This window comes from Hyperolius riggenbachi, chromosome 9, assembly GCF_040937935.1.
Source record: "Hyperolius riggenbachi isolate aHypRig1 chromosome 9, aHypRig1.pri, whole genome shotgun sequence".
Classification (NCBI taxonomy): Eukaryota; Metazoa; Chordata; class Amphibia; order Anura; family Hyperoliidae; genus Hyperolius; species Hyperolius riggenbachi.
The window spans coordinates 164,923,858-164,943,338 of NC_090654.1; the positions used below are offsets into that span (position 1 = coordinate 164,923,858).

The following is a 19,481-nucleotide window of genomic DNA, read 5'->3' on the forward strand; positions in this document are numbered from 1 at the left end:
ATTTCAACTTCCTGGTCACCGGAGTGACACAGGAAGTATAAGCGTACACTGGGACATGCGGAAATGCGGTGCAGCGAGGAGAAGAGGACCCCGGAGCCAGCTTCAGGTAATGTATACATGCTCGGATCGGGCCCGAATCGTACGCCGCAAGCGACGCGCTCCTACCGCCGGGCGATCGAGGGTAATTTCCCGCACGGCGCGATCGACGGTCCGATCCGATTTCGGGAGGGAATCGGATCGGCGGGTGCGTTTAGCGCAAGCGATTGGCAGCAGATCCGATCCCAGGATCGGATCTGCTGTCGAAACGGCCGTGAATCGAGCCAGTGTATGGCCTGCTTAAGATCAGATACATCAGTCTAAAGGTGGCCATACACTGGCCCGATTTGCGGCAGTTTCGACAGCAGATTCGATCACTGGGATCGAATCTGCTGCCAATCGTTCGCGCAACACGCACCCGCCGATCCGATTTCCTCCCGAAATCGGATCGGTCCGTCGATCGCGCCGTGCGGGAAATTACCCTCGATCGCCCGCGGGTAGGGAGCGCGTCGCTAGCGGCGGCCGATCCGATCAGGTATACATTACCTGAGGCTGGCTCCCGGGCATCCCGTCCGTCACTGCTCCCGTCATGGCACCTCCGGCATCCTCGTATAACTTCCGCTGTCATGCCAGTGACAGCGGAAGTACAACTAGAGGGCGCTCTATTTGAACTTCCGCTGTCACTGGTGTGATAGCTTAAGTTCTATGCGGATGCCGGAGCCGGAGGTGCCACATGACGGGGACATCACGCCCGGGAGCCAGCCTCAGGTAATGTATACCGGCGGGGGGAGCGGCGGCAGCACCACCACAACAGATTGTGATCGGTTTCAGGCTGAAATCGATTCACAATCTGTTTGCAGGAAAGGCAGCCATACGATCCCTCTCTGATCAGATTCGATCAGATAGGGATCTGTCAGCTGGTCGATCTGATGGCACATCGACCAGTGTATGGCTGCCTTTATTGTTTCCAGTGCAGGAAGAGTTGAGAAACTCCAGTTGTTATCTCTATGCAAAAAAGCTATTAAGCTCTCCGACCAACTTAGTCGTGGAGAGGGCTGTTATCTGACTTTTATTATCTCAACTGTAATTGAACTGTTTACTTTTCCTCTAGCAGAGGAGAGTTTATTACTTCACAGACTGCTCTGAAAGACTCATTTTGAATGCTGAGTGTTGTGTAATCTGGACATATTATAGAGTGATGCAATGTTAGAAAAAACACTATATACCTGAAAATAAAAATATGAGAATATTTTCTTTGATGCTAATCTTCTAGTAATTATTCATAGCACACAACCAATTCATTATATCATATATTTTTTTTCGCTTCAGTGTCTCTTTAAGATCTGTTCAGTGTTTTAGTCATCTGGAAATATATGCAAACTTCCTGGTGGGTTATTTCTAGTCCAGCCCACAAAAACAGGAGGACATTGCATATCAGAGAATGAATAATTTGTTTATGTTCACATTGGCTGATGAGAAGATTAGGATTTGTGTACCTCTGCAGGGCCACTTCTGATTTTAACAGTCACTGACTGACCAAGACATGGTCGTACTGATACAGTATATCACAAAAGGGTCTGTACTGGTATTTAAAGAGACACTGAAGCGAAAAAAAAAATGATGATATTATGATTTGTATGTGTAGCACAGCTAAGAAATAAAACATTAAGATCAGATACATCAGTGTAATTGTTTCCAGTACAGGAAGAGTTGAGAAACTCCAGTTGTTATCTCTATGCAAACAAGCCATTAAGCTCTCCGACTAAGTTAGTCGTGGAGAGGGCTGTTATCTGACTTTTATTATCTTAACTGTTCCTGGACTATTTACTTTTCCTCTGCTAGAGGAGAGGTCATTACTTCACAGACTGCTCTGAAAGACTCATTTTGAATGCTGAGTGTTGTGTAATCTGCACATATTATAGAATAATGCAATGTTAGAAAAAACACTATATACCTGAAAATAAAAGTATGAGAATATTTTCTTTGATGCTAATCTTCTAGTGATTATTTATAGTACACAACCAATTCACTTTATCATATTTTTTTTTCGCTTCAGTGTCTCTTTAAGGGCCGGTTCACACTTGCGGTTCCCTGCCAAACGGACCGGATGACCTGACCGGATCCGGACCGGATCCGGATCGGAACCGTACGGTTCTGATCCGAATCCGATCCGGATCCGGTCAGGTTGCATCAGGTGTTCATCAGGATGCGATCCGGATCCGTTTGGCAAAAGATAGTAGAAATAGAATAAAATGTTGGGGTCTGGGAGGTCAGCAGAAGGTGGACCTGTGGAATCAGGCCCTCCGCTGTTTAGCACTCACCTCCACCTCCGACATACTGCCAACATCTCCAGCACGTTTAAAGTCACTGCTGCTCCACTCCAAAATGCTTGCCCATGTGTCCCCATCCAAAATCGCCGCTACAATACGCATAGGAAGTGGGGTAGAACATCCGGATTTTTAGCCAGTGTGTTGTGCGCTCTCCGGTTCTCATTGGTTTGTATTGGCCGGGTGGTGCAGTCCGGCTCCGCTCTGGATAGGGATGCCGGAGGAGCCGGACCAAAAAATAGCGCATGTTGGGTCTTATGCCGGAGTCCGGATCCGGTCCGGATGAAACGGACGCATAGGCTTTCATTGCTATGCCGTGCGTCCGTTCCGTCCGTTCTGCATGCGGTCCGGCTCCGGCACGGCGATTCCGGACAGCGACCGCTAATGTGAACCGGGCCTAAAGGGTACCTGATCTGTATGTGCAGTCCCAATCCTATATAGAATAGACAGTGTTCATTTTTTTTTCTTTTTTCTTTCTGTAAGGTTTATGTTACACTGCAAATCCTGTAATTACCACTTTCTCTGCAGTCAGATTTGAGTGGGACTGTAGCATAATTCTCATTTTTTTTTTAAAGATTCTTTTATTTTTCAAAGAGTTTTTATAATAAACAATAGCAGTATACATAAATGCACAAAATATTAGGTAAGGTACACAACAATAAATTGTGAACGCAACATTACAAAAGAGCTAATATGGTGCAACAAGGGCAAGGGGCCAGGAGTCCACAAAGGAGCAACCCCACATCTAGGCAAGTAAATAACTATTAAGGGGTAAATCTTGCGGCCAAGTCCTGTAGCAACCATGATCATAAGGCCTGAAAGTCCAAACTGCGGCATTCAGAAATCCTTTGGAGAGATCAGGGCCCACAAGACAAGACAAGACAAGAGACAAATAACATTTATATTGCGCTTTTCTCCTTGCGGACTCAAAGCGCCAGAGCAGAGCAGCAGCCACTAGGGCGCGCTCTATTGGCAGTAGCAGTGTAAGGGAGACTTGCCAAAGGTCTCCTACTGAATTAGTGCTGGCTTACTGAACAGGCAGAGCCGAGATTCGAACCCTGGTCTCCTGTGTCAGAGGCAGAGCCCTTAACCATTACACCATCAGCCAACTGCTCCACAAGGGATCATACACCTGAACTCTCCCCTTTCAGCAGGCATAAGCCAACAGCAGAAGGTCAAAGAAAAAAACATATCCTACATGAATATAGGCCAAGAATATATTAGGCATAGTTAAGACAGTAAGGACCTTCGTATAATCTCAATTCTCACTGTTAACTATTAACAGCCCTAATACACTTGCATGGCAGAGAAATGTGTTTCCGAGTGCAGGTAAGAAATAGAAAAATCCAAGAGTTCAAGGCTGTAAAACATTAAGAAACTGCAGTGATTCACATAAAAACGTAAAACTTTTTTTTTTCAATCTAATACACAAAATAAGACTATGGGATTCCATGAAAGTCCTCTTAGCACTTTAGATCCAATTGTTTATCTCATCAGGCTTGCTTTAAAGGACACCTGAAGTGAGAGGGATATAGAGGCTGCCATATTTATTTCTTTATAAACAATACCTATTCTCTGGTATTAAACGTATATATTGTAACACCAGACACCAGAATGGTTCTAACTAGGATACATTTTGACCATTCTTCACACAGCACACCTGGTACAAAACAATTACCCATATCAGCTTATGAAATAAACTAGAACAAACTGGTTTATGCAGATTTTAAAGCACATTGTAAGTAGTAAAATAAAGGGCATAAAAAAAAAATCACAGATTTTTTCCCTTAAAAACCAAAACAACTTTCACATTTCAGCGCTCCTCCCATTCATTCAGCGATAACTTTATTGTTACTTATCACACTGAAATGATCTATATATTGTTTTTTTTCTCCACAAATTAGGCTTTCTTTGGGTGGTAATTTTTGCTATGAATTATTTTATGTTATATGCATTGTAAAGGGAATAATAAGGAAAAAAAGGATTATTTCTCAGTTTTCAGACATTATAGTTTTAAAATAAAACGTGCTTTGATACATAAAACCCACACATTTGATTTGCCCATTTGTCCCGGTTATTACAACATTTAAATTGTGTCCCAGTACAATGTATGGTGATAATATTTTATGTAGAGATAAAGGAGCATTTTTCCATTTAGGGATTTTTACTATTTACTATACAAGACTTTATTTTTGCAAAATTAACAGTGATATACTCTCGAGACATCCATATTAGAAAAGTCCCTAAGGTAACTATTTATGTAAAAAATTTATGTGGGGCAGGGTTGGAAGGGGTTAAAAGTAATAAAATAAAAAAAAATAATAATAATAAACTTTCTATGTAAAACAGTACTGGTATAATTAGGTGTATTTTACTTTTTGACCACAAGATGGTGCTACTGAGACCGTGTTTCTATTAATAGAACACAGAAGAACACGGAAGTGTCCGGTCTGAGAGCTTGTGTGACGTTAACAAGCTCTCGGAAGACACGGGAACGATGATCGGGATTGAGAATAAAAAGATTCTCACATCCTGATCACAGATGGAGGGGGCTGCGAAAGTGGATCGATGGAAAACAGTGCGGGGATCGTGAACTCGAGGGTAAGGCAGCAGTACGCATATCTACCCCCCTCATCCGCACGTGAAGTTTAAAGGGGCGTAGATATGCATACCAAGGATCCGTGGTTAATGCATTAAAATATTAAATATAAAATAAACTTTAAATATTAAATATATTTATTTAACATTTTATATAATATACAGTATATAGTACCGTCTTTCCCCGAATATAAGACACTGTCTTATATTCTTTTTGGGGAGGAAATGTCTGCTAGGGCTTATTTTCGGGGGTGGGAGGGGCTAGACGCTGTGTGTATGGGCAGGTGCGTGGTCTCTTACCGCACCTCCCTTGTGGCTGCGTCCCCCTCCGTTCCTGGTAATTCCTCCGGTGGCGGCGGCATAGTAATCCATCTGTGAGGGCGCCCTGTGACCCTCACGCAGTACGCTAGGCCGGCTCTGCGCTGGCGCTCTCTTCCTGTCATCATGTGCGCCCGGCAGATGCGTCCCAGGCGCACACTGATTAATCAATGTGCGCCTGGGACGCATCTGCCGGGCGCACATGATGACAGGAAGAGGGCGCCAGCGCAGAGCCGGCCTAGCGTACTGCGTGAGGGTCACAGGGCGCCCTCACAGATGGATTACTATGCCGCCGCCACCGGAGGAATTACCAGGAACGGAGGGGGACGCAGCCACAAGGGAGGTGCGGTAAGAGACCACGCACCTCCCCATACACACAGCGCCCCGCCCCCAGCTAGGCCTTATTTTCGGGGTAGGCCTTATATTTCAAGCATGCTTGAAATATAAGGGAGGCCTTACTTTCGGGGTAGGTCTTACTTTAGGGGAAAGACGGTATGTAAATATTCAAATTACAGATTTACTTTTTTGCACTCAAGGAACTATCTATTGTCTTCTAGATATAGCAAATAAGGTCCTTCTGGCATGTTTCACCTGCGAGATGTTGGTGAAGATGTACAGCTTGGGTCTGCAGGCATACTTTGTTTCCCTCTTCAACCGGTTTGACTGCTTTGTGGTGTGTGGAGGCATAACAGAAACCATATTGGTGGAACTGGAGATCATGTCACCCCTCGGAATATCTGTCTTTCGATGTGTCCGACTCCTAAGGATTTTCAAAGTTACCAGGTAATCTTGCCTTTTTCCTCTACTGTTTGTGTGATCTTGAGTATTAATGTCACAGTCATTGTTATAAAACACAGAACTGACAAAATCTATTTATCTATTTACCTGAAATTAACTTACAAAATGCAAGTACGCAGAGAACATAGTTTGGTTGAAAAAAAGACATCCGTCCATCAAGTTCAACCAGGACCCCCCCCCCCCCCCCCCCCAACAAAAAAAAAACACCATCATGAACCCGCACATATTCCAGTTGATCCAGGGGAAGGCAAAAAACCTTACGAGGCTTGGGCCAGTTTGCCTTAAAAGGGAAAAAAATCCTTCCTGACTCCAGATGGCAATCAGATAAATCCCTGGATCAACTCTCCCAAAAATTACCTAGTAATTATAGCCCTTCAATGCAACAAAAGTATCCAAGCCCTCTTTGAATGCAGATGTAGCGTTTGCCATAACTATTTCCCGATGTAAAATATTACAGATTTTAATCACGCTTACTGTGAAGGACCGCTTTCTAAATAGATGGCAAAAGCTTTTTTCCTCCATATGCAGATCATGTCCCCTTGTCCGTTGTACAACCCGTGGGACACAAAGCTTTTCTGCCAAGCTTTTGTATTGCCCTCTGATGTATGTATTTATACATGTTAATTGGGTCACCTTAGGAGTAAAAGCATGAAGGGAGTGGAAGGAGGCGCCCCAAGGTGTGATAAAATGTCTACAATTCAGGTGGCTGCTCAACAGCAAATTGGCTGAAATAAACTATTTTTATTTGTTGGGAACACTGCAGATGACCAATTTCACAGGCTAAATCCCACTATTTCAGGTCAACAATGAGTGTCTTATTGTGGTAAGCACATAGCGCCTATTAAGCTAGGTCTTAATAGGTGTTCCGCGCTATCTGCTTACTCCATGTTGACCTGCAGAAGTGGGATTTAGCCCATAAAATGGATCACACATAGTGTTCCCTACAAATAAAAATGGTTTGCTTCAGCCAAATTGAGGTTGATACTTTTTCAGCCACCTTTTTCTCTTTTAAACTGATTTCACATATTTCATCACAATTGTTTATTGTCTTCTACATATTTCAGTGACCAGTGGGGGAGCTCAAATCCCTTCACTTTTATTTACTGGGCAATTTCTAGGGTAGGCAGCTCTCAAGGCAGGAGGGGGAAAAAAATCTCTCAACTCCCCTCCTTACCCTTTGGGCCAAAGAAATATGCAGTGTAAAACATGGATGGAGGTATAAAATATTTTTTTAAAAATATAAAGACATGTAAAAATTAAAGAAAAAGCCCACAAATTACATAATACCTACTCTACTAAGGAAACTTTGTTTGCTGAAAAGTAAATTCTATTCCATGTAATAGCTACGCACATACTGTATACAGGTTGTAAATGATATAAAAACGTAAATTATCGAGAGCCCAAGGGAATATGGTTAATAAGTAGGTATAATTCTCACAAATATGGGTTGCTACAGCCACTGTAGATGCATATGGGGAAAATAAACCTTTCCACATTCAGGTTAAGAAGTCGCTCTCTGTAGAAACAGGAAATTAGGGCAAAAAACCCACCCATCCGCCCATGTGGATAACAGCTTTTAGTATAATACAGAGGCGCCACAATATAATAAAATAGTTACAAAAAACATTTAAAGGGACTCCGAGCACTGCAGAAACTATGGAAAGATGAATACCATTTTGAAGCTCTCTTTTTCCACTTTCCAACGATATATAAACCGCTGCCCTACGCCTTTTAGTTTTCTATATTCACGGCCGCCGCAATTTCGATCGCAAAAATATAGAAAACTAAAAGGCGTAGGGCGGCGGTTTACATATTGTTGGAAAGAGGAGAAAGAGAGCTTCAAAATGGTATGCATCTTTTCATAGTTACTGCTCTGCTCGGAGCCCCTTTAAAGGGAAGGTTCAGGGAGGGTGGAGGAAAAATAAAAATCAATTTCCACTTACCTGGGGCTTCCTCCAGCCCGTGGCAGGCAGGAGGTGCCCTCGCCGCCGCTCCGCAGGCTCCCGGTGGTCTCCGGTGGCCGACCCGACCTGGCCAGGCCGGCTGCCAGGTCGGGCTCTTCTGCGCTCCAAGTCCTGGTACTTCTGCGTCCCACGCCGGCGCTCTGACGTCATCGGACGTCCGCCGGGCTGTACTGCGCATGCGCAGTAGTTCTGCGCATGCGCAGTACAGCCCGGCGGACGTCCGATGACGTCAGAGCGCCGGCGTGGGACGCAGAAGTACCAGGACTTGGAGCGCAGAAGAGCCCGACCTGGCAGCCGGCCTGGCCAGGTCGGGTCGGGCACCGGAGACCACCGGGAGCCTGCGGAGCGGCGGCGAGGGCACCTCCTGCCTGCCACGGGCTGGAGGAAGCCCCAGGTAAGTGGAAATTGATTTTTATTTTTCCTCCACCCTCCCTGAACCTTTCCTTTAAAAATGGGGGTAATTGGTGGATTTACCTCCCTATAGAAGATATACACTAATATGTTCAGTAAAAGTTCAACATTTATTTTGTACTCCAAACACAAATATATATATGTATTCGGAGTACAGAATAAATGTTGAACTTTTGCTGAACATCCCAGTGTATGTCTTCTATGGGGAGGTAATTCCACCAATAATTCCCCATTTTTAAATGGATTTTAATTAGTTTATTCTATTTTGGCATCTCTGTATTATACTAAAAATATACAGGTTGTTGCCCACAGTAAAATCTAAACTCTCTTAATAAAACAAAAACAATGATATGAATAACAACAAAAACTCATAACATCGGTAGGCTTTATATTTCTATAAAGTTCTCTATATTATAGTACCCCCAGTTATAATGCCCCACAGTTATAACGTCTCAGTATAGTGTCCTCCATTGTTGTAATTTCACATTATAATGAACCCACTTATAGTTTCCTTCATTATATTTTCCTCAGTTAAAGTTTCTTCCTTTATAGTTTTTTTTATTTATAATACCTCTAATAAAGTGTTCTCTGCTATAGGGCACTCGTGCACCCCATTTACTCTCCCTCCCTTTATAGTGCTTCTCCCATTAGTGCCCTTCTTTTAGTGTTTCCCCATTAGCAAGTTCCTCCCTTCAATAACTAGTCCAGACATTCCAAATCACCCGTAGCTACTTCTGGCACCATCACATGACCAGGCCGGTTACACACTGAAAGCGTGCAGGAGAACGGCTCCTGCACGCGTTGCGGCGTGTCGTCGGGAAACTCCGGTGCGACGCTGAGTAGCGGCGGTAGTAGTTAATTAACCCGAAGGGGAAACGGCAATTCCCGACGATAAAATGCGCCGGGACGCGTCGTACCGCAACGTATCAAAACGCAGCGTCGGGTGTGAAAGGTGAAAGGAAAGTCTATGGACTTTCCTTTTACCTTGGTTAACGCAAAATATAGACTTTGCGTTAAAACGTCAAAAGAGGGCTCTGGTGTGAAAGAGCCCTGATGGGGATCAGAGAATATACAGTGACCTTGCTATGCTCCTGCATTCTGCTCTAGCTGTGCAATGGGGAGTGCGATTTTATCACATCCCCCTGCCATGTAGCACACCAGGTAATCTCCCAGTTTCTAAAAACTCTGCCAGGTTCTAAAAATTGTCATGCTTAGATCCAATTTTCCTGATTAATTATACACCTATGGAACTACTTCATTAGTTCACTGTAGATAATCTATGAGTTAGTTGCTTTTAATCACCTGCACTGTTTTAGTTTTATCTGCTTCATGTTTGCTTTAAGCTGAAATCTGAGGGCAGAGTTGACGTCAGTGAGACAAACAAGCTGATGGTCTCTTATGGCTTGCAAGCTCATAACAGCACAGTAAGCTAGGTACTGTACTGTAAAAAAAAGAGGGAAAACTTTCAGTTGTATTTTTTAATTTTCATTGCATTTCTTTTCCAGACATTGGGCTTCCCTCAGCAATCTTGTAGCATCATTATTAAACTCCATGAAATCTATTGCTTCCTTGTTGCTCCTGCTGTTCCTCTTTATCATCATCTTCTCACTCCTGGGGATGCAGCTTTTCGGGGGCAAGTTTAACTTTGATGAGACGCAGACCAAGAGAAGCACTTTCGATAACTTCCCTCAGTCTCTCCTTACAGTATTCCAGGTACCCATAAATACATGTTTCCTAAGATGCAAAGTTCTTATATTTCACATGTTTCAAAGACACCTGAACTGAGAGGAATATGGAGGCAGCCAATATTTATTTTCTTTTAAACAATTCCAGTTGCCTGAAGTTCGTTTTTATGGATTTAAAGAGGAACTCCGACCAAGAATTGAACTTTATCCCAATCAGTAGCTGATACCCCCGTTTACATGAGAAATCTATTCCTTTTCACAAACAGACCATCAGGGGGCGCTGTATGGTTGATATTGTGGTGAAGCCCCTCCCACAAAGAAATTCTGAGTATGTATTCTTGGCAGTTTCCTGTCTGTGAACCCTGTTGCATTGTGGGAAATAGCTGTTTACAGCTGTTTCTAACTGCCAAAAGAGCAAGCAGCAGCTACATCACTTGCCAGCAATAAAAATGTCACCATGTGATAAATTTCAGAATAAAAATCAGGGATTTAACATTTTTTTACAATGGGCAAACACTGACTAAATAATTTATACATAATTATTGTAAAAATGAAGCACTTTTTTATTACATTATTTTCACTGGAGTTCCTCTTTAAGCTGGAGACACACTTCAGAACACTTTTCGGATAATTTTAGTTTAAAAAAAAAAAAAAAACACTCCCATTGACTTGCAAAATCGCGTTTAAAAAATAAATAAATCCAGATCACGGCTATTTGCCATGATTTTAATTATGGTAGCACTTTTTGAGAAGTCAGAAAAATCCGAAAAGTGCTTTGCGGTGTGTCTCCAGCCTTACAGTGCTTTATTCTTTTTTGAAAAATACATTTTCTGAGACTAGAAGGCTAGAGTCTAGAATAATCCACTGAGATTTGGTACCCTGCATAAATCTGACCCATGGTTTTGATATGTGACAGCAGCACCTTATTGGGGTTATCCCCCATTATAGCATGATCTGGAAATTGATTTATTTCTGTGTACACAACAGAATTAGTGTAAGAAGGTCTTATTGACTCCAATGAGATTTTAATCTTATTAACATTATGTGAAATTTTCATTACATGCATATAACTGCACCTCATCTCTGGCCTAAACTGAGTGCTCCTTGTACTGATAGCTTTGCAGAAAGTATTTGTACTCTATTTCTTTCCTTATAGGATGTTAAATAATTAAAAAAAATTAATATGAAACACAACTGTAGCAATTATTATAATTTCAATGGGAAACCATAGATTTATTTATGTTTTATTTATTTAAGTATTTATATAGTGCCAACATATTATGCAGCGCTGTACAAAGTATATTGTCTTGTCACTAACTGTCCCTTAGAGGGGCTCACGATCTTGTCCCTACCATAGTCTATGTATGTATTGTGTAGTGCATGTATTCTAGTCTAGGGCCAATTTTAGGGGGAAGCCAATTAACTTATCTGTATGTTTTTGGGATGTGGGGGGGGGGGGGGTGAGTGCCCAGAGGAAACCCACACAGACACGGGGAGAACATACAAACTCCTTGCAGATGTTGACCGGGCTGGGATTTGATCCGGGGACCCAGTGCTGCAAGGCGTGAGCGCTAACCACTACGCCACAGTGCTGATGTAATGCAATTATTATTTACATGAGCTCCTTGTGGAAAACAATCCAATGATAAATTAAAAAAATGTACACTATACGAAGTCTGACAATTACGTTCATAAATCTGTCACTGTGTGCTTACTGTTGGCAGCACTCTATAAACAACTTGGTAAGGTTTCAGAACCTTGGTATATACAGTATGTATATGTAAAGGTGACCAGAAGTACAAGTGTGACATCCACACAGGTATCTCTCTTTCTGCCCACATATTTAGGTCTAAAGAGCAATCAGCCCCATTGGACCAATTCAGGTTAAGAACAGACCAAAAAGTATTTCTGGACTGGTAAAACTTTCCTGTTTGTTCTGTGCTAGAGTGAACTTGTCAGGTTATGACAAATGCATATTTGTGACTCATTCTCTATAATATGCATACATGCAAGAATACTACAATTTTTTGCTGTATTCGGGTTGTTATATTTTGCTTTATTGTGATAACTTTCAGCTCTCATAGAATAGCTTTCTCACTCAGCGCGACTGCCTAGAAAATTTATTTTTGCATTAGTTCTTCAGTCTTCACATTAAATATACACCAATGCACCATTGGGGTATTTATAGAGCCATATATTGCCTGTGCAAAACACGAACAGCCAGGGAGATGTCTTTTTATAGCCATATACTTTTTTTTAGCTCAACAACTCTCAATTGTCTCATTTTTGTTTTTGATACTCTTGTATGAAATATCTAGACACTGGAAACAATGGATGATTTTAATTGGCCTGCTCACATATTCTTCACTGACAGTATAACGGGTTTAATTCTGATTGCCAATATAAAAAGAAGAAAGTTCAGAAAAGTAATTATAAACACAATTAAGGCTTGAATGTAGTATAAGAATACCAACTGTATGCTGCTGTATTAGGGCATGTAGTATAAGCCAAGATTATATTTTTTCCCCAGCCTGTAAACTGCTTTAAATGCAAGTTTCACATGTTGTGGCCTTCCTAGCGTCAAACCACTTTAGAACATTTTGTCTTAATCCTGTTCAGTAGTGCATCTCTTTACACTTTAGCAATACAGCAGAGGTGCATTCAGTGGTTTGCTGCAAAAGCCTTGCATGTAGCAGGTTGGGTGTAGAGTGTAGTGACAGCGGTATCATGGTGGTATCATGGAGCAGACTGCGTAGGCGCAGAACTACTGCGCCTGCGCAGTCCCCTGGCCCACGTGGCGGTGATTGACAGCGCCTCTCGCGCAAGTGTAGTACAGGCCGACCTGGATGTCGCCCTGATGTCATCGCCGGGGACCGGGACAGAGCTGCGGCGAACGGCTCCGGTGAGAGCTGCGGCGCGGGACCTGCTGGGAGCTTGGGGCTGGAGGAAGCCCACGGTAAGTAGCACTTATTTTATTAAATTATCCCTGATGACTCCTTTAAAGGAACACTTAAGTCAAACAAAAAAAAATGAGTTTTACTCACCTGGGGCTTCCAATAGCCCGCTGCAGCTGTCCGGTGCCCTCGCCGTCTCCCTCCGATCCTCCTGGCCCCGCCGGCAGCCACTTCCTGTTTCGGTGACAGGAGCTGACAGGATGGGGACGCGAGTGATTCTTCGCGTTCCTGGCCACAATAGTGCCATCTATGCTGCTATAGCATATATCATATACCATATAGCAGCATAGAGGGTGCTAATGTGTCTGGGAACGCGAAGAATCACTCGCGTCCCCAGCCTTTCAGCTCCTGTCACCGAAACAGGAAGTGGCTGCCGGCGGGGCCAGGAGGATCGGAGGGAGACGGCGAGGGCACCGGGCAGCTGCAGAAGGCTATTGAAAGCCCTAGGTGAGTAAAATTCATTTTTTTTTTGTTTGACTTAAGTGTCCCTTCAAGAATAAGTGAATTAAATAGGGGCCTTTGGGCCATATGCAATTCACTTTTTTACCTGAGTTTTCTCCTAGAAGATATTTTTTCATCTTCTATTTAAAATAACTTTCCAGCACTTTTAAACTAAAAAAAAAGGACCAAAAAGTAAATAAAAAAGTGCTATCAACATTATTTTGAATATGGCCCTTTGCCTTTTTTTAAAATTCACTTTGGGTGTGATCCGATTCACTTTTTCTCTTAAGTTTTCTCCTAGGTGATATTTTCAAACCTAATAAATGAAATGCCTTTTAAGCCACCAGCAAGCAAGAAAATACTCTGAATAATTTTAACAGTACTCTTGTTGAAAAATTGTTATTTTAACCGTCTGCCCCCTACAGGTTGTGTTCCCCTGTTTATTTTATTTTTATTTATTTCATTTTTTAGGACAAATGAGGCATTTTTGGGGGATTTTTCTTAAGTAATTACTTTATTTTCTATTCATTTTAAAGGGAAAATCAAGGGTAGAAAATACACTATTTCTCTATTTCCATTCACTATAGTTTGAAAAAAAACCAATGCTGCTGTGTTTTTTGTTTTTTCATTGCACCCTATCTATAATTACAAGTCCTTATTTGCAAAAAATAACAGTAATATATCCTCATGACATGTATATTTAAAAAGCTAAGTCCCTTAGGTAACAATTATGTATTCTCTTTTAAATTATCTCACTTTTGTTCTTTTTACTTTCTTTTATTTTAGTAAAGTTTTTGAAAATAAAAATGTTGTTGCTTTTAATTCAGTTTACCACAAAAAAATATATCAGAAGACATAGGCCTCAACCACAAAACATGCTAAAATCTATTCTACTACTTATCATGATTGAAATGGTACCACATATGTCTCAGTTGATAGGTAGAGATGGACCAAGTTTGCGAACCTTCGCCAAACGTTCGATTCGCGCAAACTTTCGCGAACCGCAATAGACTTCAGTGGGGACTAGAAACACTTATGCTGGCCACAAAAGTGATGGAAAAGATGTTTCAAGGGGTCTAACACCTGGAGGGGGGCATGGTGGAGTGGGATAGATGCCAAAAGTCCCGGGGAAAAATCTGGATTTGACGCAAAGCAGCGTTTTAATGGCAGAAATCACATTGAATGCTAAATTGCAGGCCTAAAGTGCTGTAAAACATCTTGCGTGTATATACATCAATCAGGGAGTGTAATTAGAGTACTGCTTCACGCTGACACTCCAAACTCACTGTGTAACACACCGCACTGCTCTTCCTCAGTGATATCAGGTAATGTCTGACTGCCTTATCAACTTTCGATGGTTATTTCTCTACCATTGTTAAAGCTTACATCTATTTTTTTAAATACTTGTTCTGCTTGCTGTTCATTACCTGCAACGAGAATCTGTTATGGAGGGCAAGTCTGCCATTGTGATTGACCATGGGTAATGGCCGGGGAATCAGGGTTCGATTCCGGTCCGGAGTGGGAGCCTGAGAAGTGGCTACCACCACCGCACATCCAAGTAAGGACCCATTTGCTGTATGAGTAATGTACCTGCCCTGACCGTGCTTTGCAGACCAGGCATCTGTGGTCAGATGGACCCTTGACCCATCGCTGTGTGCCAGAGATGACACCACTTGCCTTTAACGAGAATGTGTTATGGAGGCTAAGTCTGCCATTCATTCAACTGTATGAAACTTTAGATGGTACTTTCTCAGTAGCATGGTGACCACGGGTAATGGCCGGGAAATCCTGGTTCGATTCCGGTCCGGAGTGGGAACCTAAGAAACAGCTACCACCACCACACATCAAAGCAAGGCAGCAGGCACGCTGTGGGCAAAGGAGCAGAAATGGCTACCACACATCCAAGGAAGGCAGCAGGCATGGCATGCACGTCCCGAGGTAGTGACCAAAAATAACAATACAGGAGGACTTTCAAGGCCCTGTTGTATATGAGATGAATCAATTTTAATTCCTTTAAAGATAATCTGTTATGGAGGGCCATCCATTCAAGTGAAAGGTATGCACTGACTGCCATGTATAATACAATGTGCAGTCAAAGATGCAGTGAAAGGTATGCAGTGACTGCAAACAGCTGTTTGTGTAGTGACGGCCGTGCTGGACTGGTGCGCACCATGACGAGAGTGCAGGTGATGGCGGCTTTCCAGCCCATATAGTCAGGCTGAGGTAGCTGAATGACAGAACAGTGACTGTCCAGCTGATCAAATTTGGTCTGTCCACAATGAAGCAACAACCTTATTATCTTTGGTGTGCCACCCCCCGAGACACTCATAAAGCCGGCAGTCATTGCTTCATTGTGATACGCAAGCCCCTTCAATGCAGCAAGGTAATGATCACGAAGGGGACTTGGCACATGTACATGCCTTGTGTTTTGTTGTTGCAGCTGCAGTGCAGCCAGAAAAGTTAGGCAGGCATGTACACGCACCAGAAAAAAATTATCGCGCCCGCTGCCAGCAGGGGCCTTAAAAATTCAGAAATCCGCCTGGAGTCCTGAACCCTGTTGGTGGTGGCAGAGAAGGCAGTCAAGCAGCCTGCGGGCAGAGGTGCTGTGTGGGGAGCAACTTAGTCTTGGGGTAGGCAGCCAGTCACACAGCGTGCAGGCAGAGATGCTATGTGTGGGGACTGACTTAGTCTTCGGGCGGGCAGTAGCCCTCCGGGATCCATGCCTCATTCATTTTGATAAAGGTGAGGTACTGAACACTTTTGTGACTTAGGTGACTTCTCTTCTCAGTGACAATGCCTCCAGCTGCATTGAAGGTCCTTTCTGACAGGACGCTTGAGGCAGGGCAAGACAGAAGTTGGATGGCAAATTGGGACAGCTCTGGCCACAGGTCAGCTCACAGTGTCTACATCCACACTTAAGGCCAGGTAGTCGGCTACCTGCCGGTCCAGGCGTTGGTGGAGAGTGGATCCGGAAGCGCTAAGGCGAGGCGTTGGACTAAAGAATGTCCGCATGTCCGACATCACCATGAGATCCCCGGAGCGTCCTGTCCTTGCCTGCATGGACATGGGAGGAGGATTACTGGCAGTGGGACCTTTATTGCGTTGTGCTGTGACATCACCCTTAAACGCATTGAAAAGCATAGTTGTCAGCTTGTTCTGCATGTGCAGCATCCTTTCTGCCTTCAGGTGAGTTGGTAACATGTCCGGCACTTTGTGCCTATACCAAGGGTCTAGTAGCGTGGCCACCCAGTACAGCTCATTCCCCTTGAGTTTTTTTTATACGGGGGTCCCTCAACAGGCTGGACAGCATGAAAGACATCATCTGCACAAAGTTGGATCCAGGCGTACTATCCATCTCCTCTTGCTCTTCCTCAATGATGTCAGGTAAGTTCTCCTCCTCCCCCCAGCCACGAACAAAACCACGGGAACGTCGAGCAACACAAGCCCCCTGCGACTCCTGCTGTGGTTGTTATTCTGCCGCCGCCTCCTCCTCCTCCAAAGAAACACCTTCCTCATCATCCGAGTCTGACTCCTCTTCCCCACACAACTCTTCCTCCTCGTCCACCCTCTGTGCAACCTCAGGTGTTGAGGAAACATCTGGTTCTGATGAAAATTGCTCCCACAACTGTTCCTCCCGTAACTGTTCCTGTTCACGCTCCTCCACAGCTTGATCCACCACTCTACGCACGGCACGCTCCAGGAAGTAAGCGTACTGGATCAAGTCGCTGATGGTGCCTTCACTGCGACTCACCAGGTTGGTCACCTCCTCAAACGGCCGCATGAGCCTGCATGCATTACACATCAGTGTCCAGTTGTTGGGCCAGAACATCCCCATCTCCCCAGATTGTGTCCTTTTACTGTAATAGTACAGGTACTAGGTCATGGCTTTCTCCTGTTCTAGCAGGCGAGAGAACTTGACCAGGGTCGAATTCCAGCGAGTCGGGCTATCGCATATCAAGCGTCTCACCGGCAAGTTGTTTCTCCGCTGAATGCCCACACAACTTCCTGGCCTGCATCAGGACGTCCTCTAAGCCTGGGTACTTTGACACAAATCTTTGAATGACTAGATTCAGCACATGTGCCATGCGGAGTACATGTGTCAGCTTTCCCAAATTCAAAGCGGAAAGGAGATTGCTGCCTTTGTCACACACCACGTTGCCGATCTCCAGCTGGTGCGGGGTCAGCCACTGATCCACCTGTTTGTTAGGAGCAGCCAGAAGAGCTGCTCCAGTGTGACTCTCCACTTTGAGGCAAGACATGTCTAAGATAGCGTGACACTGTCGTACCTGGCATGCAGCATAGGCCCTGGGGAGATGGGGCTGTTTAGCTGGAGAGGAGATCGCAGCACCAGTAGAGTTGAACTGCCACTCCGCCAAGGAGGAGGAGGACGATGACAGTGAAGAGGATGTAGCAGGAGGAGAGGAGGTGGCAGGAGGCCTGCCTGCAAGCCGTGGAGGTGTCACAGGTTAGTCCGCTGCACAGCCACATACTCCCTGCTTGTCAGCGGTCACCAGGTTGACCCAGTGGGCTGTGTAAGTAATGTACCTGCCCTGACCATGCTTGGCAGACCAGGCATCCATGGTCAGGTGGACCCTTGACCCGACGCTGTGTGCCAAAGATGACACCACTTGCCTCTCAACTTCACGGTACAGTTTGGGTATCGCCTTTTTAGAGAAATAATTGCGGCCTGGTATCTTCCACTGTGGTGTCCCAATGACCACAAATTTATGGAAGGCCTCAGAGTCCACCAACTGGTATGGAACAGCTGGCGAGCTAACAGTTCCGCCAAGCCAGCTGTCAGATGCCGGGCAAGGGGGTGACTGGCAGAAATTGGCTTCTTCCGCTTAAAGATTTCCTTCACGGACACCTGGCTGCTGTGGGCAGAGGAGCAGGAACTGCTCAAGGGCAGAGGGGGAGTGGAGGAGGGTTGCTGTGAAGGTGCAAGGGAGAAAGCGGCTGAAGATGCTGCACCTGAAGGAGGAAGAGGAGAAGGAGGGTGGCTTTGCTTTTTTGTGCTGTTTTTGCTCAGGTGCTCTTCCCATTGCAGTTTGTGCCTTTTCTGCAGGTGCCTTCGTAAGGCAGTTGTCCCTACGTGGGTGTTGGCCTTTCCTCGGCTCAGTTTTTGGAGGCAGAGAGAACAGATGGCATTGCTCTGATCTACGGACGACACACTAAAAAATTTCCAAACTACTGAGCCCCCTGGGATGATGGCACTATGGTGGCATCAGCAGCTGATGTTGAAGGGCATTTTGGCTGGTGCCGGACACTGCCACCAGCTGTTTCTAATGACGAGCTCCCCCTGCTTCTTTCAGCAACTCGTCTCCTCCTAATCCTCTCTGACTCCCCCTCTAAACTGTCCTCTTGGTCATCTTGTCTCTTAGGATCCCATGTGGTATCCGTATCATCCTCATCATCTTAATCATCCTGCCCAGCTCCCCTTGCCTCAGACACCTCCAAAACTGCACCAACAGCAGGAACTTCATCATCCTCCTCCTCACACATTACGTCCATAGTGTCGCCGCCTAACTCAGAGATATGAGGTGGTGTAACTTGCTTAGCGCCTTCATCTGGTTGTAACAATAATGGCTGTGAATCAGTTAATTCCCCACCAATTAACTCCTGCAAAGTGTCAAATGCAGCGGCTGTGGTGCTTGTAGTAGCGCTGGCGGCTGTGGAAGATGAGGTGTTCTGTGTTAAAAGTAACCACGTCCTGACAATCTTAGGAGTTAATGGGACGTTCCTACTTCTGATCACTGTACTTTGGGCCAGGGCCGGTCGAAATCACATTAACACGACCTCGCACAGACCTGCCGGGTGGCCTTCCTCTGGGTCTGCCTCTACCTCTGCCTCTACCTGTTTTGTCCGTTTTGTCCATATTGGGGGGGGGGGGGGGTGAAGTGAAAGGTATGCACTGACTTGACTAATACAATGTGCAGTCACACAGGTGCA

The 19,481-nt window shown here is 44.5% G+C and overlaps 1 protein-coding gene across 12 annotated transcripts in view; it reads left to right on the plus strand.

The window, feature by feature from the left end:
• CACNA1D (calcium voltage-gated channel subunit alpha1 D) overlaps positions 1 to 19,481 on the plus strand; it is a 665,324-nt gene that overhangs the window by 393,270 nt on the left and 252,573 nt on the right. For all 12 annotated transcript variants that reach the window (XM_068253651.1, XM_068253660.1, XM_068253661.1 and 9 more), the window contains 2 exons: positions 5,837 to 6,062; positions 9,958 to 10,165. In XM_068253651.1, the coding sequence (XP_068109752.1) occupies positions 5,837 to 6,062; positions 9,958 to 10,165 (434 nt within the window). The remainder of the gene's footprint in view (positions 1 to 5,836; positions 6,063 to 9,957; positions 10,166 to 19,481) is intronic.